We start from the raw sequence: 24,779 nt of genomic DNA, 5'->3' as shown, positions 1-24,779 counted from the left end.
AAGAACCAACAAGTGCTAAGTATCTCTGGGAACTCCTTCAAGATTGTTGGAAGACCATTCCCGGTGACTACCTCTTGAAGCTCATCAAGAGAATGCCAAGAGTGTGCAAAGCAGTCTTCAAAGCAAAGGGAGGCTACTTTCCAAAGACATACTGATAGGGAATTTAGATTGTGAGCCCCAACGGGGACAGTGACGATAATGTGTGCAAACTGTAAAGCGCTGCGGAATATGTTAGCGCTATATAAAAATAAAGATTATTATTATTATTTATTATTACTTTGAAGGACATAGAATATAAGACATATTTTCAGTTGTTTCACACTTTTTTGTTAAGTATATAATTCCACATGTGTTATTTCATAGTTTTGATACCTTCAGTGTGAATGTATAATTTTCATAGTCACGAAAATACAGAAAAATCTTTAAATGAGAAGCTGCGTCCAAACTTTTAGTCTGTACTGTATTTCCCAAACCATTTGGTATGCGGCAAAAATGGATTCTTGTCCATAAAAATGTTTCTCCTCCCACCAGGACATATAAAGAATTGCTAGGGACAGGGAAAACTTAGAGCCCATTGGAGCACCTGGTACCTGGAAATAAAAATTATCATATAAACTGAAAAAATTATGTTGGAGGAGGTAATTTAAAGCAGCCAAAATAAATGATTTTAAGGGGACAGAATAGGCAATACAGCTGTCCAGATGATATTTACTAGCCGTAAGGGCCAGAGGATGAGGAATGGTAGAATAAAGGTTAATGACGTCACTGGTTATAAAAGATAGATTATCATGCCATTCAAATGTGGTAAATGCCTGAAGAACCGTGGTGGTGTCTTTTAAGTAACCCGGGAGTAATACTAATTAAAGGCTGAAGATGCTCATCAAGCCATTGGCTTAAATTTTCATTTTGACTGCCTATGCCCAAGATGATGGTGCGTAGAGGGGGAGGGAAGACACCCTTGTGAGTTTTAGGGAGCCCACGAAAAATGGGGAGTATCGGGAAGTCCAGTAATAGCCACCTATGGAGTTTAGAAGTAATGACACCAGAGTGTATGCCTTCTTATAGCAAGTTGGATAACGTGCATTTAAAACTGGTTGTTGGATCAGTAGCTAGAGATTTAGGCCATGTTCACACTTTGCGGCGTGCTCTGCGGGTTCTCCCACAGCGGAATTGATAAATCTGCAGGGCAAAACCGCTGCGGTTATCCCTGCAGATTTATCACAGTTTGTTTTGCGATTTCCCCTGCGGGATTACTCCTATACTATTGATGCTGCATATGCAGCAATATGCAGCATCAATAGTAATGTTAAAAATAATAAAAATTGGTTATGTACTCACCCTCTGACGTCCCAATCTCCTCGGCGCTGCACGCGGCGCTCCGGTTCCAAAGATGCTGTGCCAAGAAGGACCTTCGCGACGTCACGGTCATGTGACCGCGGCGTCATCTCAGGTCCTGCTCGCACAGCAACTGAGACTGGACGGCCACGTGAGAGGTGAGTATATATATATATATATATATCATTTTTTATTTTAATTCTTTTTTTTTACACTATTTATGCTTCCCAGGGCCTGGAGGAGAGTCTCCTCTCCTCCACCCCGGGTAGCAACCGAACATTATCCGCTTACTTCCCACATCGTAGGCACAGCCCCATGCGGGAAGTAAGCGGAACAATGCATTTCTATGGGTGCAGAATCGCTGCGATTCTGCACAAAGAAGTGACATGCTGCGGGTTGTAAACCGCTGCGTTTCTGCGCGTTTTTTCCCGCAGCATGTGCACTGCGGTTTGCGGTTTCCATAGGGTTTACATGTTAATGTAAACGCAATGGAAACTGCTGCGGACCCACAGCATCAAAATCGCCGCGGATCCGCGGTAAAAACCGCAAAGTGTGAACATGGCTTTATAAGTAGATGTATCAGCAAGAATGTTGTTAACCAATTGTATGTAAAGTGAAGTATCAAGGATCATGATCACACAACCGCCCTTATCGGATTGACAGACTGTGAGACCTAAGTTAGCCTGTAGATCTCTAACAGCCGGAGATTCTGTTCTGGTGAAATTGCTATAAGTGTTAGACAATCCCCTGCGTTGGTGTAATTCTTTGAGATCATGTTCGATTAAAGACTGAAATAGATTTAAACGGGGTACCCTGGACTGTAAAGGATAATATGTTGGATTATTGGGAGTGACCCTTATGTCTTTGTCACTGATGGACGATTCACAATTGGGAGGACCCTGAAGGGACTGTAGTACTAAGAAGGCCTCCTGTTCTCCTTTGGAGTAAATTTGGAAATATCACAGGATTCCAGTAATGTTCTTTGTACAGGCATAGTTGTTTGATCATCCTGGAAAAAATGTTTTTTCACCGTAATAAGCCAGGTAAATTTATTGACATCTCTAATGGTCTGAAATAAACTGAAATTGGTGTTGGGGACAAAATTGAGACCTTTAGCCAAAACATCTATTTTGGTGGACGAAAGTCCTTACGGCTATTAAATATCATGTGAACAGCTACAGTACCTATTTGGTCCAGTTAAAATAATTTATTTTGGCAGCTTTAAATTACCTCCTTTAACATATTTTATTTTTTTCAGTTTCAATGATAACGAATTGATTAGGAGCATCTAACTGGCCTGTAGGAGCCAGAACTCTTAATGATTGGTAGGGGATCAAATACTTATTTCTCACTGCAAAATGCAAATAAATGTATTTAATTTATACAATGTAATTTTCTGGATTTCATTTTGGATATTCTACCTCTCAATGTTAAAATTAACCCACCCTTAAAATTAGAGACTTTTCATGTATATATATATATATATATATATATATATATATATATATATATATATATATATATATATATATATATACACAGTGGGGGAAATACTTATTTCCCCCACTGTATATATATGTACCTAAACTTATGGCTGGTTTTATATTCACATCTTTTTTATATATACTGTGGTGATGCCTAGGCTGATTGCAACCTATTGTAGTACTGTGACAGCTGTACTGGATTTGTGCTTGTAACCTGCCATAACTACAGTCCAATGTCATTATTTCTTTAAAGATCCAATAACAAAAAAAAAAGAATAATGTTCTCACAGCTATTCAGATGTACTGTGAAATCAATCAGAATTTTTGACCTTCAAATGACAAGGTTTAAAGATCACCAATCCCAGAGATACTAGCTGAAAAATCCTGCAGCGTGTATATTAATGACCTGAGAGGTCCAACTGCCAGGAATAACAGAAACCAGGACTTGGAGCTTTATTACAGTAAAAGATATGCACCGTTTATGTACAGCGATAAATGAATTGCACTGTGATATCATCCTATATTTCTTTAACTAAAATATCACAATTGCAAAATCGTAAAAAAAGAAACAGATTGCCTTGAATCATAGCCAACTTTAGACAAAGTAGAATGTATACAATAAACTTGTGTAAACATGCCGGCAATCACTCGATGAATAAGTAAAACACCCGTTCATCGGGTAATTGAATCATTCATACTGTCATTAAAATAATCGCTATCGGCCACACACCACCATGTGTGAACAGGAGAAATGCTGGTGAAAACCTTGACTTTCTTTCACATAGAATGAGCGTATTAACTAACATAGACTTCTGGTCGGCAGATCAGCAGCTTTTTAATGGCCTCAGTTAGGAGCTATAAATGCATCTTAACAGGTAATGATTACATACATACATAAATGAATATATATATATATGTATATACAGTGTGTATAAAAATATATACAGAGTGGACAATTTATATGGACACACCTGGGTGGGCCATTTATAAAGTTGGATCCAAAATGGCCGACTACAAAATGGCCACCATGGTCACCACTAGTGTTGAGCGATACCGTCCGATACTTGAAAGTATCGGTATCGGAAAGTATCGGCCGATACCGGCAAAGTATCGGATCTAATCCGATACCGATACCCGATACCAATACAAGTCAATGGGACTCATGTATCGGACGGTATTCCTGATGGTTCCCAGGGTCTGAAGGAGAGGAAACTCTCCTTCAGGCCCTGGGAACCATATTAATGTGTAAAAGAAAGAATTAAAATAAAAAATATTGCTATACTCACATCTCCGACGCAGCCTGGACTTCAGCGAGGGAACCGGCAGCGTTGTTTGTTTAAAATTCGCGCTTTAACTTCCTTTACTTGAAGTCCCGGCTTGTGATTGGTCGCGCGCCGCCCATGTGACCGCGACGCGACCAATCACAGCAAGCCGTGACGTAATTTTAGGTCCTTCAGGATTTTAAAATTACGTTCCGGCGTTGTGATTGGTCGCGTCGCGGTCACATGGGCGACGCGACCAATCACAAGCCGCGACGTCACGGGAGGCAGGAGACGCGCGCATTTTAAAATGCGCGCGTGTCCTGCCTCCCGTGACGTCACGGCTTGTGATTGGTCGCGTCGCCCATGTGACCGCGACGCGACCAATCACAACGCCGGAACGTAATTTTAAAATCCTGAAGGACCTAAAATTACATCACGGCTTGCTGTGATTGGTCGCGTCGCGGTCACATGGGCGGCGCGCGACCAATCACAAGCCGGGACTTCAAGTAAGGAAGTTAAAGCGCGAATTTTAAGCAAACAACGCTGCCGGTTCCCTCGCTGAAGTCCAGGCTGCGTCGGAGAGGTGAGTATAGCAATATTTTTTATTTTAATTCTTTATTTTACACATTAATGTTGTTTCGATACCGATACCCGATACCACAAAAGTATCGGATCTCGGTATCGGAATTCCGATACAGCAAATATCGGCCGATACCCGATACTTGCGGTATCGGAATGCTCAACACTAGTCACCACCCATCTTGAAAAGTTTTCTCCTCCCATATACTAATGTGCCACAAGATGGAAGTTGATATCACCAACCATTCCCATTTTATTTAGGTGTTTCCATATACATGTCCCAACCAGGTGTATCCATATACATGGCCCACCCTGTATATATGTATATACCGTGTTCAGCATAAATGAGTACACCCCCTTTGAAACTTAAGATTTTAATTAATATCTTACTGAATACAAGAACAATTTCCAAAATTTTGACACAACTACATTTCATAGAACATTTTTTTAACCCATAACATGAAAGTAAGTTTCATATGACTTTTCATTACATAATCTTCAGTTATACCCAAATTAGTTGAAACAAAAATGAATACATCCTACATTAAAACAAATATATCTAGTATTTTGTTTGAACTCCTTGATTTTTAAGGACAGCGCCAAGTTTTTTTTAGGCATGAAATGAACAAGTTGGCAACATCTATCTTTTTTCATTCTCTATGTACAACCTCTGTTAGAGCCTGGATGCTGGATGGAAAGTGATAACAACTTGTTTCTTCAGAACTGCCCATAGGTGTTTGATTGGGTTCAGATCAGGTGACATATTTGGCCACTGAATTACATTCAACCTGTTCTTCTTCAGAAATGTAACAATGGCCTTAGATGTGTGTTTCAGATCATTTTCATGTTGGAAAAGTGCAGGTCTACCTAGTGCTCAGCATGATAGTAGAATCTTCTCTTTCACTATTGAAGCAGTACATCTGTGAATTCATGATACCATAAATGAAATGTATCTCCCTGACTAACACCAGCAGCACTCGTGCAGCCTCACATAAGGACACTCCCACCACCATGTATCACTGTAGGCAGCATGCATTTTTCTTTGTACTTCTCACCTTTGCAACACCATATAGTTTTGAAGTCATCAGTTCCAAAAAGAATTATCTTAGTCTCATCAGTCCAGAGTATAGAGTTCCAGGAGTCTTCATATATTTCAGCTTGGACACTGGAAAATTGTAGGCAGGCTTTTTTGTGCTTGAGCTTTAGGAGAGGCTTCTTTCATGAACGACACAGACGCATGCCATTCTTCTGCAGTGTACGCTGTATTGGGTCACAGGTAACACTCATCCTGGTTTGGCTTTCTACTTCTTTAGCTAACTGCAGTGAACTTGCATGACAATTTTCTTCAACCCTTTTCTCCAGAAGACTCTCTTGTTTAGGTGTTAACTTTAGTGGCCCGTCTGGACATCTCTGTGTGATGCTTGCAGCCTCATGTTTGTTAAATTTTTGTATCACTTTTGCTACAGTATTCTGACTGATATGTAAAGGTTTGCTGACCTTCATGTAGCCTTCACCTTTCTTGTGTAAAGATATTACTTTCTTTATCGAGTCTTGTGACATTTCTCTTCTATGTGGTGCCATTGCTGACAGCATGAAATATGAAGGGGTTTTCTTTTTTGAGTTATGTCTTTTTATAACAAATAATGCTGAATAATTTGAATTACCTTTGGTTAAATTCTTGTTAATTAGAATTTTGCAGTCTACACCTTAGCTTTGCTCCTAAGGCCTCATACTCCCAGTATTTTGTAGTTTCGCATCACAATGAAAATGTTGATTCTGAAAGGAAGCGTTAGGGTAAGTTCACACTAGGTGTTTTTTCAGCCTTCTATTTGTGCAGCAAAACCTGATCTCTTGGCAGGAAAGAAGGTACAGAAAAAAGAATGCTTTCCTTGTTTTTTCTTGTGCTTTTTGCTTCGGTTTTGGCATGGTAGATTTGTCTCTTGTGCTTGCTGATAAAGTTTGGTGTTGAAAAAAAGTCCTATTTTACAGAATCAGATTTTGGCACAAAAAATTCAGCAAAACCTATTACCTGCATTTTTTCACCACTCATTCATTTCAATGGATGAACAAATGCGAAAACACACACCAAAAAACGCTGAAAGAAGTGACATACTCCATTGTGCAAAAAACCATGCAAAGCACAAAATCCTGATGACAAAAAAAGCAAGGGTTGTGAATAAGATTTCTGAAATCTCATAGACCTTGCTGGTATTATAAAACACAGCTAAACATTTGCATTAAAAAAAGATTAAAAAAAACTTAAAAAATGCCTAGTGCGATCTTAGCCTAAAGGTTTTCTGACAAATCTGTTAGGGTGTACTCATTTATGCTGAGCATGCACTGTATGTGTATATTCACAAAGTGTTATATATGATTATTATACATAACCAATAACTAGCTTAATCTAAAAACAATGGTTGAGACTAAAGAATCTTTATTCACTTTATTTGGTACTGTAAGATATACAAGTCTTTTTGTTACAAGGTTGAACTTGATCGACCTAGGTCTTTTTTCAATCTATGTCACTATGTAAGTTATATGCAAACATTGAGGATTTGATGCTTTATCTGAAATAATTCTGTTTTAATACCTAACACTGCATTTCACACAAAAAAAAATTAGATTTACCTGATGGATCAAAGGCCACCTGATTTCCAGGGTGAGGTCCTGCATCAACTGATAACATGGCTGATACCTTCCGCACATCCCAAAACTTCAAAATACCATAGGAATCACAGGATGCAATTGTGTCTCCCTAAGAAAAAAAGAGGAAATTGTTACAAACCACAGATTTCAGTAAACTACTGACAGAGATGATGTAGAAGCCTGAGAACAAGCCGCAGCTGTCACATTTGTATTTTTATCGGTGGAATTCTACATTTTGGTTAATGAGTCGTAAAACATAACTTTTTATGGAGTATAAATTAAACATATTAATCTCTGTCACATGAGTGATCTAATAGAGCGGTTTTCAAAGAGAATGATTGGTAGTAAATAGTATAGTAAATTTAATGATGCAAAATACAAATAAGAAATTAGAAAAATTTAGAAAGGTGCCAACAAAAGCCTAGAATGTTATTTTTTTTCACTTTTTATCATACAAATTAGTAATCCCTCATGCACACCACCGTACTTCAACTATGTACAAGTTGTAAAAAGCTGTAATATGGCACCCGCACCAGTCTATTGGCCCATATCTTACATTAGTATGCTGCCAATTTCACAGAGGCATACACAAGGGGGTATTTTGCCAGATCCATACAGAATCCAAGAGAAACAAATTATGTCATATTAAATTGGATGGCAATTTAGGAAAATATTCTAATCTAAAATCATTGTGCTCTATAATATGGTGAATGGCAGAAAAAGCCTAAGGGCTCATACCCATGAGCGTGAATAAAATCGTTCCGATGTTGTTCCTGAAATGTCGAACAAGTGTCATGCGAGTACAATGCAATTTTTCTCATCTAGCAACCATATGACATGCATATGAAATCCGTATGCAATGCGATTTTAACATTAGCTTTTACATAGAGTAAATTCTCTATGTCATTTAAAGATAGTTTTAAAAGTAACTATTCTTCAATATACACAGCTCTGGCAAAAATTAAGAGACCACCACATCAAAATACTATCATAGGCAGCCCAATCTCCAGACCTGAACCCCATTGAAAACCTCTGGATTGTAATCAAGAGGATGATGGATAGTCACAAGCCATCAAACAAAGAAGAACTACTTACATTTTTGCGCCAGAAGCAGTGTAAAAGACTGGTGAAAAGCATGCCAAGACGCATGAAAGCTGGGATTAAAAATCATGGTTATTCCACAAAATATTGATCTCTGAACTCTTCCTGAGTTAAAACATTAGTATTGTTGTTTCTAAATTATTATGAACTTGTTTTCTTTGCATTGTTTGAGGTCTGAAAGCAATGTTTTTTTAATTTTGACTATTTCTCCTTTTGAGAAAAAAAATACAAAATTTATCGCTTGTAAATTTGGAGTCATGTTGTCAGAAGTTTATAGAATAAAATAACAATTTACATTTTACTCAAAAATATACCCATAAAGGGAAAAACCTGACAACCTGAACATTTTGCAATGGTCTCTTAATTTTTGCCGGAACTGTAGATAGATAGATAGATAGATAGATAGATAGATAGATAGATAGATAGATAGATAGATAGATACAAACTTTCCTATTCCCTGACAGTGAGTGACATACTGTATATAATAGGTACAGTGCTTGTGTAGCTTACTGTACATACATTTAATTAATAAATCAATCAATTACTTAAAAAATGGAGTGGTACCCCCCCAAATTTTGTTAACCAGCAGAGGGAAAGTGGACAGCTGGGGGCAGATGTTTAAAGCCTGGTAAGAGGGTAATAAACATGGAGCTTCCTAGGCTATTAATATCATCTCACAGCTGTATACTTAGCCTTTATTTAATTGGGTAACCCCCCAAAAAATGATGTAAGGTCCCCTATAAATAATAACCAGAAAATGCTAGTCAGACAGCTGCAGGATGATATTAATAGGTTTAGAAGGGGGCATGAATATTTGCCCCCTCCCAGACTAAAGACATCAGCTCTCAGATACCCCAGAAATGGCACATCCATAAGAACGCCCCAATTTTGGCACTTAGCCTCCACTTTTCCTACTTGCCCTGGGGCAGTAGCAAGTAGGGTAATAGGGTTGGGGTTAATATCAGCTTTGAATTGGCACCTGACATCAATCCCAGGGATTAGAAATGAAAAGGCATCTATAAAATGTCCCCATTGGTAATTCCATAGTCATATTGTAAATAAAAAACACCCAGAATAATGTCATTTCATTGAAATAAAGACACTGACACCTCTGTTTTAAATAAAAATTAAAAAGCAGTTATACTCACTTTTATGACTAATCCACTGGATCCTATGTCCACTGTAAAAGACCAAAAATAATAAACAACCACATTCCTCACCTGTCCGACGAGATGATAATCCACTTGTCCCTTGACGAGTCTAGCTCTACTACATGTAGATGCCTTGCTTAAAATGGTGGCATGATGCAACCGTTAAGCCTGGCATCAAGCAGACTCTGAGCTGCATGTGCTAGTGCAGCATCAGTGTCTAGCGGTGTTGTGAGAAAGGTGAGCAGAGTTCATAGCCAATGAACTCTATTCACTTCACTGATGTCAGCATGAGCAGAGGAACTTTCCCACGCCGCTCGCACTGACGTCAGTGAGGTGAATGTAGTTCATTGGCTCTGAAATTCGCTCACCTTTCTCACGACACCGCAATACACTGATGCTGCGCTAGCATGCCCAACTGAGTGTCTCTGCTTTATGCCAGGCTTAACAGTTGCATCATGCCACCGTTAAGCAAGGCATCTACATGTAGCAGAGCTATGCTCGTCAAGAGACAAATCTATTATAGTCTCATCGGACAGATGAGGAAAATGTTTGTTTTTTTTTACAGGGGACATGTGCAACAGAGGATTACCTTCATGTTGGAAAGGTGAGAGATATGGTTGTTTATTATTTTTGGTCTTTTACAGGGGACGTGGGCATCAGTTAATTAGATGTCAAGGTGAGTATAACTTTGCTTTTCTATTTAACATAAGGGTGTCAGCATCTTTATTCAGCGTGATTTTCATTTACAACATGAATATTGGCTTAGTAATGGGGGTGTCTTATACTCGCCGCTCCATTACTAACCCTTTGGCTTAATGTCAGGTGCCATTTCAAAGCTGACATCAACCTCAACCCAATTACCCCACTTGCCACTGCACCAGGATGAGTGGGAAGAGCAGAGGCTAAGCACAATTTTTTTCTTTCATCCATTGACTTGCATTGGCGAGTTCGTCAGAGATATGAGGACATTCGCAGAATGCGGCGATTTTTTTCTCAGTCTGATCTGAGCTGAGAAAAAAATTGCCAATGAGCAGGGAATCATAGAATAACATTAGGCAGAGAGCAATCCAATTTTTTATAGGATTGCACTTGTCCATTTTTCTCACAAATAAGTATGAGCCTTAAAGATTATATACTGATGAAGATAAAGAATTAAAAGGGTTTTTCCATGGGACCAAACATTCATCAAGTAGATGTAAATTTCTAGTTATTCTATATACTAATTTACTTATCATTAGATCAAGTACCAGGATCCTATGGTAGCCAATCCATCCTATATGTCGGCTGCATCGCACAGCTACTTGCTGTCCTCAATACAAAATAGGAATTTCTGAGTTGGCATGTGACTGGAACAAAGTGTGAAGGGAGCCAGCGGACTGCACTTATTTCCATAGCTAAGCCAGTCCCCTATTTTGTTTGCACATCAGAGAATTAGGCTGACTTAAAGGGCTTGTCCCCAGTTTGACAATTCCTTATGAACAGCCCCAAAGTGCAATACAGAATAAAATAAAAGTGTAAACTTAAGTCTGGAGCAATCGCCGCTCCTCTACTCTGAGTCCCGCGTCTACCGCTAGTCTTGTGATATTGTTTGTGTCAGAAGTAAATGGGAGACACATGCCTCAGAGCGGAGGAATGGTACCAGTCCAGTAGGTAAGGATACATTTTTAATGTTATGAATCAATCTTCGGTCATTTTGAAAGGGTTCTAGTGGGCAAATGCATTAAAGAGGACCTGTTGCCTGGTCAAAAGTAGACAAATTCTGCTCTCTGGGGGATTTTCTGTAGGTTTGTCTTCAGGCTGCTCTACATAATTACCCTGTGAGAAATGGCCCCTTGTAAAGACTATGAAAATTAGCATATTGGACCCTAAATTAAAAGGCCCTGTATGTCTGGAACTGTAATGTATAAGAGGGCCCTCAACGATCACTGGTTGTTAGTATTAGTAGTCTTTTGATATGGGCAAAAGTGACCTTCTGGGTCAACTAGGCTCCAGTACCCAGGTGCAACTGCAACCCCTGCACCGATTATAGTTACACCCCTGTGCATTACCTTTCTGCAGTTTAGCCTTCTTTAAAACCCATGCAATGGGAGCATAATGCCTATTGGTATGTTACTCATCCATAGATGTATTACAGTAAGGTTCTCCATAAGTCATAAGAATCATAGGTAGAATTATAAGAACTAGTGCAATAACTCCATATTCTGAGCTTTTATCCACTTAAGTCTGAAAATGTTTACACCAACAGAAACCTTGAAAAGTATGTTTAGTTATTACTCCGAAAAAGGAATTTACTAAAATGTAATAATTTCTATAATGCTTATGTGCATTGAAAACTGAAGCTCCAGTCTTTTTTCTAACATTTTACTCTATGATCCTTAAGGTTATGTTCACGTAAAGGATATTTTCAGCAGTGTATCTGCGGCATATCTACAGCAAAATCAGAACCTGTTGCATTCAGAATGTGCTGCAGATTTTTTTGCAGCTATACCGCAGATTTGACCATTTGTAATGCAAAGAAATTCTGCAATGAATTATGCACAGAGCACTGACATGCTCAAATGTTAAAATCTGCACTTCTTGTCAATTTCCGAACAAAATATTCAGCAACGTGTAAATGAGATTTGTTGATGTCTCATCTATTTAACTGGTCTGATATTATGTTGCAGATTTTCGGCATGTATATCTATGCAGAAGATATGAAGGAAATGCAAAAAAAGGGAAAAAATATACAACCTCTATGCCTATTACCTTTGTAGTTTGGCTCATTAACACATGAATACCCAGAATGGGCTGCTTTATTACCAAATGGATATTGATGGTATTGCAAGTCATTAACTTATGAATATTTGGTTCAGCTATTTATTATTCATGTTAGCCAGGCTACAGGTTTATTGGCATTTTTGTAATAAGCCAATCAAACAGTGTATTCTGAAAAGTTCACCCATGAGCACTCAAAGTACTAATCAGAGATGCATAACAATTATCAATGATCACCTAGCATGTTAATTGATCATTTTCATGTTACAATTTGAATAAAACAGTACACAGTGAAAAAGCTGAACATGTGAAAACTGAAAAAATGTTAATGCAGAGTTATTAGATACTGGATTTTACATTTGCTGACTAAATACAAATTTCCAGCTATTTACCGATTATAAACAAAACTCTACAGCTTAGATCCCAGCCAATACCGTACATAAGTTTTTAAGGTCATTTCAGATTGCTCAATTTAAAAAACTATAAAGCTGTTTTGCCCTTAGAAAGACAAAACATACAAAAGGTTTTGCAGAAATAGAAGATACACAGTAATAAAAGGAATATTTTTCCTTTGAGATGTTGTAAGCTATTTAGATTTAGAGACTTTTGTAATGACTAAATTATTATTTTAATTATCAGATAATCACCATTGTGAATAACCAGACAGATTAGTACACACTTCTCCGCTTCTGGTGTCATTGCATCCTATACAAAACGTTTGCTTGGTCTACGTCCAACTCACGTACAGAAAATGAGGTTTTAAATGATAACCGAACATGAAGGAAAATCATTCAGAGTAAGGACATATTAATTTTTGCGGGAGATTAACCCTTGTAACAGGAAGACACAATCCAATCAAATAATGCAGAAAATTGGTCACAAATTTTAACATTCAAAACTCTCCAGACCCTTTAGAATAAAATGAAAGTATCTTCAGAAAAAATAATTGTTTAAATTAGGTTTGAAATGTATTTATAAAAATGAAAATTATTTTTTCTCTATATTGTAATCTTTATTAAAAATAAAAAATATAAATCTTGCAATTTTTTTTATTTTTAGAATCCATCATCCTACTGCTCCAGGTCCAGGATATTCACATATACATTAGCCACAATGAACAGACTCAAACCCTATCTTTTGCATTTAAGCATCTAATGAGCATGTGAAAAGGTCATTATGAAGGGAGGGGAGCTGTGACATCACCTATTGTGATTGGTGGATCTTGTGTCATCAGGTATGTATAGAGGTATATGTTCACTCAGCAGACCACTCATGTGTTTGGGGAAATGGGGAATGGGGAAAGACAGCTATCACAGGTGTCTTGAGGCTATTTATACAGTGAAGCTATGAAACCTAAGCCTCATGTTTTTAAAGACATACATGCAAATTCAAATAAATCCACTGATTGCACATTTTTCTTGTATGTTGATAAACAGGCAGTGTACACAGAAGAAGCGTGTGACTTTTTGGCAAGCAGTAGCCCAATCATTGGCCTTCAGCAAACAGTGTAGAAGACAATAGATAAGCAGGCATATACTATGGCTGATCAAATTATTAGCATCAGCCAAAGTTGAATTAAAATTGGCACTCCTCCATACCTGATTTATTTTGACAAATAAAAGGTTTTCCACTCTGGTGAGGGACAATTTGGTCAGCTTGGGTGTGACAATGTGAACTACGGCAATGAGTACCCTGTCTGTCAGCACAATGAAGACTGAACAAGACAATATGCCCATGACAAACTAAGTTAACATTTTTACTGCTTTGAAAAATATTGTGTTGGCTTGCTGCTTCCTAGTGCATAAAGATAGGACATGCAGCCAGCCCAGCTACACTTTATCACTGATCAAGCACACAGGCATTACTGCTGGAAACTATCCTATCTCTTTCTCTACTCCTATCAATTGAATTAAAGCGAAAATGTCAGCAAGTTTTTGCTATGTAATATGAAGACATCACGCTGTAGGGGCTAAAACACAGATTTCAGCAATGCCTCTCTTATCAAGCTCCAAGGTTTGGTTTATTTGCAGTGATTGTTTAGCACCAGGAACCAGGATCATATCATTCCTCAGACACAAGAGCTTGTGCCTTCTGGTCCAACTCCACCCCCTTCTGTGATAAAGTTCTCACGCCACTAGCAGTGACGTCACTGAGGTGTACGGAGTTCATTGTATCATGCCAACGTTCAGCATAGCACCTAGATATACCAGAGCTAGACTTGTCAAAGGATAAATGGATTATTTTCTCATCGGACAGGTGAGGAATATTTTTTTTTACTATTTTTGCATTTTACAGGGGACATGAGCATCGGTGTATTATCTTCTGTTCGGACAGGTGAGTATGACTGTGCTTTGTTATTTTTCAGTTTATTCAAATAAATTGGTAAAAGAGAGGGGAGTGTTTATTTCAGATAAAAGACTTGATTCAGGCCTTGTTTTTTTAACAATTTGACTATGAGGTTAGTAATGGGGGCATTTTATTGAACACAATGGGCGTGCGTATGTTCATATTTGGGGTCCTTAAAAAACAGACCGCATACAGACATGTAAAGGAGGACTAACTCAGTATATCATTTTTTTATTTTGCCATACACTTACCCATAGGCAAAATATACGAACCCTCAGCATTTGCTGGCCTTTTTATGACTCAATCGTTTTTCCTCAATATCCTGAGGCTGTGCCACTATGCCATAAGCATTTTCAACAATATCATGTAAAGTAAGTGTCACGGGGGTACTGGGTAGACTAAGGCTGGTTACCTGGGCCCCTGCAATATCCCTCAGGCTAGGGAAAACCCTGTCTGTCCCTCTCCCAGAATTTACACTAAAGGTGTGCTTGTCTGGGCCACCAGGCCTGACCCTGACTCCTGTTTCAGCCCTATGCTGAAACCTCCACCCGTCACCCAGTGATTAGACCACACACCAACCCCCACAGAAAGCACAGACAGGGAAAACTAAAAATGCACCACGCCGCAGGCACACAGGAAAACACTATAATGTGCACAGGGCAAAATAAATACAAATATAGGAAGGAGAAATATGACAAAGGATAATACACCAATTTTAGCAAAAAAAGATGTATCAAGTCCAGACACTTCCGAACAATCTCTAGTAGTCAATAAGTATAAATAGCCAAGAGAGTCCTTTACAAAATGAATTAAAACATAACTTTTACTCCTATAATGATAAAAAACCTATTATGGACAATATACACAATAAAGTGCAAAACAGTGCAAACAGTGCATAACCGTGCTCAATAAAAAAAAGGTTTTGTCTCACCAAATAGTTGTCAATTACTGGCAGGAGTCCATTGGTACTTGAGGGGAAAGGGGAAGAGAGAGTAATCGCTGTACTACCCCAGTCGTGCCCCTGTTTTGCTCCTGCCCTGACAAGGACAGTACCCAAGTCAGGCTAAATAGTTGTACCCACCACACAAAGAAATTGAACTTCCCTACGCGTTTCTTCTCACTTCAGTGAGATTCATCAGGGGAACATATATAATTGTGGAATATTCTATTCAGAAGAAAAGTCCCTCCATCCGGAGGTGACTATTATGTGTCCGATGCATACGGTTCTCGGCATGGACTAATGGTAGGGTGAGGATAATACACCACCAGATACGATATTTCTTCTCCTAGACCACCACTCCAGACCGGAATCACCAGGCACGAGGCAGAAGTTATAATTGGCGACGCCCAAAGTCCCGCAGAACTATTTAAAGGCAGTGGGTGTGACCCAGTCTCCAACCCGAGTACCAGCTAGATTAACCCCGGACAACCTAGATAAAATCTAGCCGGCGCCACTGAGCATATAGTGGATGAATGTGGAATTACCGCTGTCTGTCGGACGCCCTAGAGTGAATAGCGTCCGACATGACAGTAACCCCCCTTCTACGAGGGACCCCAGGGCCCTCACGACTTATAGGACCCAGCTTGTCCGGATGGCGGCGGTGAAACATACTGACCAGCCGGTCCGCATGAATGTCCGAGGCTGGTACCCAAGACCTCTCCTCTGGCCCATAACCACGCCAGTGTACCATGTACTGTAATGTGCGGTGCACTACTCGAGATTCAACCACCTTGGTGACTTCAAATTCCAAATTGCCATCCACCAAGTCTGGAGAAGGTGTCGCATATACGGAACCCACCACCTTTTTTAATAACGATCTGTGGAACACGTTGTGTATCTTATAAACCGTAGGAAGCTCCAATCGGTAGGCTACCGGGTTAATGATGGTGGCGACCCTAAATGGACCAATAAACCTTGGACCTAATTTCAGGGATGGTATTTTAAGTTTTATGTTTTTTGTGGACAACCACACCCAGTCACTCACACTCAGGTCCGGACCTGGCCCCCGTCTACTGTCAGCCACACGTTTGTTCCTAGCACCCACACTCAGCAAGCGCTGTTTCACTCTCCTCCAGACAGATGACAGTTCTACTCCTAGCTGGTCCTCCTCCGGGATGCCAGCAGAGCCCCCCTGACGCAGAGTACAAAATTGAGGATGATGCCCGTAAACACAAAAGAACGGGGACTCCCCAGACGATTCCTGGCGGTGATTATTTATGGCAAACTCCGCCAAAGGAAGGAACTTCGACCACTCCTCCTGATTGTCCGAAACAAAGCAGCGTAAATACTGCTCCAAATTCTGGTTCATACGCTCGGTCTGACCATTTGACTGAGGATGAAATGCCGAAGAATGCGATAACTTGATCTTCAGCCGTGAGCAAAATGCTTTCCAAAATTTTGCCACAAACTGAGTACCCCTATCAGACACGATGTCAGACGGAACCCCTTGCAGTCTGACCACCTCCTGCACAAATACCTGAGCCAGAGTCTTCGTGTTAGGCAACGAAGGCAAGGACACAAAGTGTGACATCTTTGAGAACCGATCAACAACCACCAAGATGACCGTGTTCCCAGCTGAGGAGGGCAGGTCTGTAATAAAATCCATGGAGATCTCAGTCCATGGCCTACTGGGTACTGCTAGAGGATGTAAAGTGCCAGCCGGATGGGAGCGGGGCATCTTAGCCCTAGCACACGTGGTACATGCTGACACGTACAAGACCACGTCCTGTCGGATTTTGGGCCACCAAAACTGACGCGACACCAACTCCAAGGTACCCCTAACCCCTGGATGGCCAGCCAGGACAGCATCATGATGCTCACCCAACACCTTTAGGCGAAGATGGAGCGGTACAAATGATTTGTTAATGGGAAGCTCTGGTGGTACTTCCTCCTGAGCCTCGGCAATCTCAGTCTCAAACTCGGTCATGAGAGCCGAGACCACTACACCCTTTTGGAGGATGGGTACCGGATCTTCCCGAGGTTCTCCCCCCGGAAAACACCTGGATAAAGCATACGCCTTAGTGTTCTTAGACCCCGGTCGGTAAGTAACAAAAAAGTTGAACCGCGTGAAAAACAATGCCCAGCGAGCCTGCCTGGGGGACAGACGCTTGGCTGACTCTAAATAAAGCAGATTTTTATGGTCGGTGATAACTGTAACCTGGTGGACCGACCCATCCAAGAAGTGTCACCATTCCTCAAAAGCCAACTTCATAGCCAACAATTCCCTGTTGCCGATATCGTAGTTACGTTCGGCGGGCGACAGCTTCTTGGAAAAGTAGGCACATGGACGCAACTCGCCCAAGGATGAGCCTTGTGACAGCACCGCCCCCACTCCAACCTCAGACGCATCGACTTCCACGGTAAATGGTTTTGATACATCCGGTTGCACCAGAATGGGGGCCGAAGCAAAACTGTTCTTCAGAAATTCAAATGCGCGCACAGCAGCCACAGGCCAGGCGGAGAAATTGGCACCCTTTTTCGTCATGTCAGTAAGTGGTTTAGCAATGGTAGAAAAATCTTTGATAAACTTTCTATAATAGTTAGAAAACCCAAGGAACCGCTGAAGCACTTTTAGGTTATCACGCTGTTCCCAACGCAGCACCGCTTGCACCTTAGCGGCATCCATTTTAAACCCTGAAGCGGACACAATGTAACCCAAGAAAGGCAACTCCTGAACCGAAAATACACATTTCTCAAGTTTTGCATAGAGCTTATTCTCTCTGAGAAGTTGTAACACCTGCCTGACATGCTCTAAATGAGTATCACGGTCGCATGAATAAATGAGAATGTCATCTAGGTACACAATAACGAATTTCCCCTGGACATGCAAAAACACATCATTTATGAAATGTTGAAATACTGCAGGCGCGTTTGTCAACCCAAATGGCATTACCAAATTTTCAAAATGACCCTCAGGAGTATTAAAAGCAGTCTTCCACTCATCACCTTGACGGACTCTTATGAGGTTGTACGCCCCCTGAGGTCAAGCTTGGAGAACCAGCCACCTGGTTGAACAAATCAGGTATTAGAGGCATAGGGTATGGATCACGAACCATAATCTGGTTTAACTCCCTGAAATCCAGACACGGGCGTAGTCCGCCATCTTTCTTCTTAATGAAGAAGAACCCCGCTGCTACAGGCGAGGACGAAGGCCTGATGTGCCCTTTGCTCAAACTCTCAGCAATGTAGTCTTTTAAAGCTTGCCTCTCAGGACCAGAGATGTTAAACATCCTTGCCTTCGGCAATTTGGCCCCTGGTTTAAACCTAATAGTACAGTCATAGGGGTGTTGTGTTGGCAATTCTGAGCAACCCTTCTCTGAGAACACATCTGCGAAATCCAGCAGTGACTCAGGAATGCTAGGAGTAACAGCGGACACACATGTGGCCAGGCAATTCTCCTGGCAGAATCAGCTCCACTGGATTATGTCCTGAGTTTTCCAGTCAATCACCGGGTTGTGCATAGATAACCATGGAAAACCCAAAACCATTTGTGCAGGAAGATTACTGAGTACCCTACATGTAACCTGCTCGAAATGTAGGACCCCAATGTGGAGTTTCACCTCAGCCACAAACTCAGTAATCTCCCCCTGTGGGAGAGGAGCAGCATTGATGGTGACCACCCGGATAGGATGAGGCAGTTTTTCGACCGTGAACCCAGCCGTGCGTGCAAACTTCTCATCAATGAGATTAGTGGCCGAACCACTATTCATAAAAACAGTGATTGGCAGCTCTCTGCCAGCGACCATAACTCTGGCAGGGAGCATACATTGAGAGACCACAATGGAAGATATGCATAAGCTCAGATTAGCCTCTTCCACACCCTCTGAGTTTAGTAGTTTTCCGCCGTTGCGCTTTTCTTAGATAACAGAGGACAAGCATTTGCATAATGCCCATTTTTACCACAGCAAAAACAAGCCCCCTAATTCCTGAGCGAGGGGGCTCGATGATGTGACACCCCTGCGATTTGCATAGGCTCCGTGGGCTCACCTGCAGCAACCTCACATGCACCTACGCCCTCCCCCATAGGCGGCGTCTCTTGCACCCCCTGATGCAAAGGGTGATCAATGCGGACAACAAGACTCATAGCAGACTCTAGAGAAGCAGGAGTCTCATACATCAGGAGCGCTTGTTTAACCCTTCCTGAAACCCCATGAACAAACTGACTCCGCAGCACAGGGTCATTCCATTGTGTGTCCACCGCCCAGCGGCGAAATTCAGAACATTAATCCTCTGCCATTCGCTCCCCTTGGTGGAGAGTGCGAATTTTAGATTCTGCTAGAGCCATTCTGTCAGGATCATCATAAATGAGCCCAAAAGTAGAAAAAAAATCTCCACTGTTTTAAATGCAGTTGAATCAGATGGTAATGAACATGCCCATGCTTGGGGATCCCCGCTCAGTAATGACAACACAAGGCCCACACGCTGAGCCTCATTACCTGAGGAGATAGGATGCATGCGAAAGTATAACTTGCAAGCTTCACGAAAAATAACAAATTGACTGTGTTCCCCAGCAAACCTCTCAGGTAAAAGGATCTTTGGCTCTGCAACTCTACCTGCAGTTTTAGCTTGCACATTAGATACTACTAGACCCTGTTGTTGAACCGCCCCCTTCAACTCAGTGACCTGTAAGGACAGCGCCTCCAACTGGCGGGTTATGGAAATCATGGGATCCATGGAATACAAAATTTGGGGGCCGATTATAATGTCACGGGGGTACTGGGTAGACCAAGGCCGGTTACCTGGGCCCCTGCGACATCCCTCAGGCTAGGGAAAACCCTGTCTGTCCCTCTCCCAGAATTTACACCAAAGGTGTGCTTGTCTGGGCCACCAGGCCTGACCCTGACTCCTGTTTCAGCCCTATGCTGAAACCTCCACCCGCCAACCAGTGATTAGACCACATACCAACCCCCACAGAAAGCACAGACAGGGAAAACTAAAAACGCACCACGCCGCAGACACACAGGAAAACACTATAATGTGCACAGGGCAAAACAAATACAAATATAGGAAGGAGAAATATGACAAAGGATAATACACCACCAGATATTATATTTCTTCTCCTAGACCACCACTCCAGACCGGAATCACCAGGCACGAGGCAGAAGTTATAATTGGCGACGCCCAAAGTCCCGCAGAACTATTTAAAGGCAGTGGGCGTGACCCAGCCTCCAACCCGGGTAGCAGCTAGATTAACACCGGACAACCTAGATAAAATCTGGCTGGCGCCACTGAGCGTATAGTGGACGAATGCGGAATTACCGCTGTCTGTCGGACGCCCTAGAGTGAATAGCGTCCGACATGGCAGTAAGACTCATAACTGCATAAGAAAAATAGTGAGACAAAAAATATTTTGCAAACCGTATAGTAAATCAGCAATAACACTGCAGGTTCTCAGGAAATTGGGCAACATTTCAGCAAATGGGATCTCATTTTTAAACCATTCTACTCTACTCATTAAGCAGTATAATGTGTCCATTTTTGGCCTGTTGGAGAAAAACTTATGAGAGGTCACCGAGCATTAAACAGAGGCACAGGATTCAGCAGCAATGATTGTCTTTAATAGCTGGAGGTAATCACCCGCTCAGCATGGCATTAAGGTAATGAAAAGCTCAGGGAACATATCAAGGGGAACTCAGATGTCAAACATTTACTGTGCTGTCACTTTTTATCCACTGAGAGGACTGACACAAGAAAAGCAGAATTTCTTTTCTTAGGGTGCAAACTTGAAAGTTACAAGACAGGCATTTTGGCGTGAAAAAGATGCTTTATCATTACAAATATGTATGCGCTGACAACAAACATTAGGCTGATCTCTCAAAATGTCCTTATGTCAGCTAGCTGTGCAGACTTGTCGTATGGCACAATTTCATGGCTGATGGGAAGAGTTGTAGGGGAAGATAATAATGACTAAGATAAAAAGCCATGGGGAAATTATAATAAGAAGCAAATGATCACATGGGCTAAGATAATCTTTAACCAACTTAATATGCAGGACAAGATGAAGAGCCATTAAACACACTAAATATAAAAGCTAAAAACATTAAATAGTTGGAGAATTGTCAGCGAAGGAAATTGATTTTTACAGTAATATAAAAGAATAATGAATTCAATGGGAGCTGAGCTGCAACACCTGAGAATGGTTGGTGGGAGGTACCGTGTGATCCAGCCCTACTGATTTGATATTGATGTCCTAACGTATTTTTTGGATTATAAGACACACATTTTTTTTCTCCAAACCTTTTGGGGAAAATGGGTGGAGCGGGGTCCCAGGGTTTCTGCTACAGGAAGCATCTGGCGGCGGCGGAGACAGGAGTGAGACGACAATGCTGCAGGCCCCAGGCTGGTAGGACGGGGTGTTCAGTGGTGCAGGGGCTCAGCCAACATTTTGTAAACCCTGAAGCCCGCACTTTCCATGCTCTTCAATGAGGTGGACTCCATGAAAATGAGCGCCGGAGGTGACGCATGTGCAGATTGAGATCTCGGCATTAAGATCTCATCTCCTGAGAATTCAGCCCCAGAGATATATAATTGCACATACGCCGCCTCTGGCGGACATTTTCCCGGTGTCCATCACATTGAACAGTATAGCAGATGTGGGGCTCCGGGCTTTCACAAAATGTTGGCAGAGCCCCCGCACTGCCAAACATCCCGCCCTAATAGCCTGGGACCTGCAGCATTACCCAACTCCCAAAATTTGTGGTGCATCTTATAATGACACCAGAAGTAAAAGGACTAACCGTCCCTTTAAAACTTCTTCACTTTAATTGGAAAGTTAAAACATCAGCATGTAGGGGTGAACGGAATGCTTAGATGTCCTTGTAAGGACCCGTTGAAGCGCTGTCTGGTGAGAAACGGCAGTTGTACTCTATGAATTTTGTTCACACCTGTACCCGATGTTTTAACTTTCCAAATAAATAAAGTCAAGAGGTTTTAAAGGGATGGTGAGTGCGATTTTTCCTTCTACTTCTGGTGTCATGCTAATAGTGCTGTCATAAACGCCCTTGAAGTCCTGCAGGGTCTGGCTTTCTGTGACCCATTATTTACAACTGAATTGCAGATTGTGGAAGCACACACCTTCCTCACATTTTAAAACATTATTGTACTCTACATATTCACTGAACCTAATAAATCAGGGGCACCGCAATGGGCAGTCCATGTGCTCTCAGTTATGCCAAATTGTTACTTGGCTGGTGGGAGGATACCATTGTTTTTACAGAGGCCCTGAAGGACTATAGTATGCTCATTAACTTATGGATAAGCTTTATTGACAATGTCTTCATCCTGTGGAGGGGTATAGAGGACAACTTCCGGTCTTTCATCCAATAACTTAATGAGAATGATATTGGTCTCCATTTTATCTACGACATTGAAGAAAAGCACTTTCATTCCTGGATGTCATAATCACAAAGTCAGAGAGGGGGGATGTTTTAAACTAAATCTATATGAAACCAACATCCACCAATTCACTAGTGAGATGGGAAAGCTATCATTCTTACTCTCAGAGAAAGGGCATCCCTGTTGTGAATTCCGTTCTCGGGCTCCCTCCTGTGGTCGTGAATGGTACTTTGTTGAGTTCTGTTCGTGGGCTCCCTCTGGTGGCTTTGAGTGATACTGCTGGTCTTTAGCTGGGCTCCAGCTGCCTCGTTTTCTGCAGTGCTGGTTGCCTATTTAACTCCACCTAGATCTTTACTTGTTGCCAGCTGTCATTGTATTCAGTATTGGTTCAGTTCTCTCTGGGACTTCATGTGTGACCTGTCTCCTCCTGGAGAAGCTAAGTTCATGCTAGTTCATTTTTGCTCATTGCTTTTGGAAAATGTTTTTCAGTATATGATAAGTTCAGTCCAGCTTGCTTATATGCTATTTTCTTGCTAGCTGGAAGCTCTGGGGAGCAGAGTTGCTCCCTCACATCGTGAGTCGGTGTGAGGGTCTTTTGTACTCTCTGCGTGGATATTTTGTAGTATTTTATACTGACCGCACAGTTCCCTTGCTATCTTCATACTATTTCGTACTAGTGGGCCTCTTTTGCTAAAACTTGTTTTCATTCCTATGTTTGTATTTTCCTCTTAACTCACCGTCATTATTTGTGGGGGGCTGACTTTACTTTGGGGAAATTTCTCTGAGGCAAGTGAGGCTTTTGTTTCTCTCTAGGGGTAGCTAGCTCTCAGGCTGTGAAGAGGCATCTAGGGAGAGTTAGGTACGCTCCACGGCTGCCTATAGTGTGTGTGATAGGATCAGGTTTGCGGTCAGAAAAGTTCCCATGTCCCCAGAGCTAGTCCTATATTTCTGGTTTACCTATCAGGTCATTCCAAGTGTTCCTAACCACCAGCACCATAACACATCCCTAAAGGCCAGTAGCTCAGGCTAAGGGTACTGTCACACTCTGCAACTTTCCAACGATCACTTTCCAACTGTCACACAGACCGCTCTCCAGTGACCAACGATGCCGAAGGCCCCGGGTAACCAGGGTAAACATCGGGTTACTAAGTGCAGGGCCGCGCTTAGTAACCCGATGGTTACCCTGGTTACCATCGTAAAAGTAAAAAAAAAAAAACAGTACATACTCACATTCCGGTGTCCGTCAGGTCCCTTGCAGTCTGCTTCCCGCTCTGACTGAGTGCCGCTGTAAAGTGAAAGCAGATCACAGCGGTGACGTCACCGCTGTGCTCTGCTCTTACATTCCGGCCGGCAGTCAGTCAGAGCGGGAAGCAGACGGCAAGGGACCTGACGGACACCGGAATGTGAGTTTGTACGTTTTTTTTTTTTTTACTTTTACGATGGTAACCAGGGTAAACATCGGGTTACTAAGCGCGGCCCTGCGCTTAGTAACCCGATGTTTACCCTGGTTACAAGCGAACGCATCGTTGGATCGGTGTCACACACACCGATCCAACGATGACAGCGGGAGATCCAGCGACGAAAGAAAGTTCCAAACGATCTGCTACGACGTACGATTCTCAGCAGGGTCCCTGATCGCTGCTGCGTGTCAGACACAGCGATATCGTATGGATATCGCTGGAACGTCACGGATCGTACCGTCGTAGCGACAAAAGTGCCACTGTGTGACAGTACCCTAAGAAGCAACTGCTCTGAAATGGGTGACTTTAGGGCTAGATCAGAT

At 41.6% G+C, this 24,779-nt stretch overlaps 1 protein-coding gene across 2 annotated transcripts in view; it reads right to left on the bottom strand.

The window, feature by feature from the left end:
* Positions 1-24,779, bottom strand: part of SPAG16 (sperm associated antigen 16) — a 1,378,074-nt gene that overhangs the window by 321,415 nt on the left and 1,031,880 nt on the right. For both annotated transcript variants that reach the window (XM_077272256.1, XM_077272257.1), the window contains exon 15: positions 7,289-7,415. In XM_077272256.1, coding sequence (XP_077128371.1) covers positions 7,289-7,415 — 127 coding nt within the window. The remainder of the gene's footprint in view (positions 1-7,288; positions 7,416-24,779) is intronic.

The sequence above is a fragment of the Ranitomeya variabilis genome, chromosome 7, assembly GCF_051348905.1.
Source record: "Ranitomeya variabilis isolate aRanVar5 chromosome 7, aRanVar5.hap1, whole genome shotgun sequence".
Lineage (NCBI taxonomy): Eukaryota > Metazoa > Chordata > Amphibia > Anura > Dendrobatidae > Ranitomeya > Ranitomeya variabilis.
The sequence above is the reverse complement of the archived record's forward strand: the minus strand, read 5'-3'. Positions and strand labels throughout refer to the sequence as shown.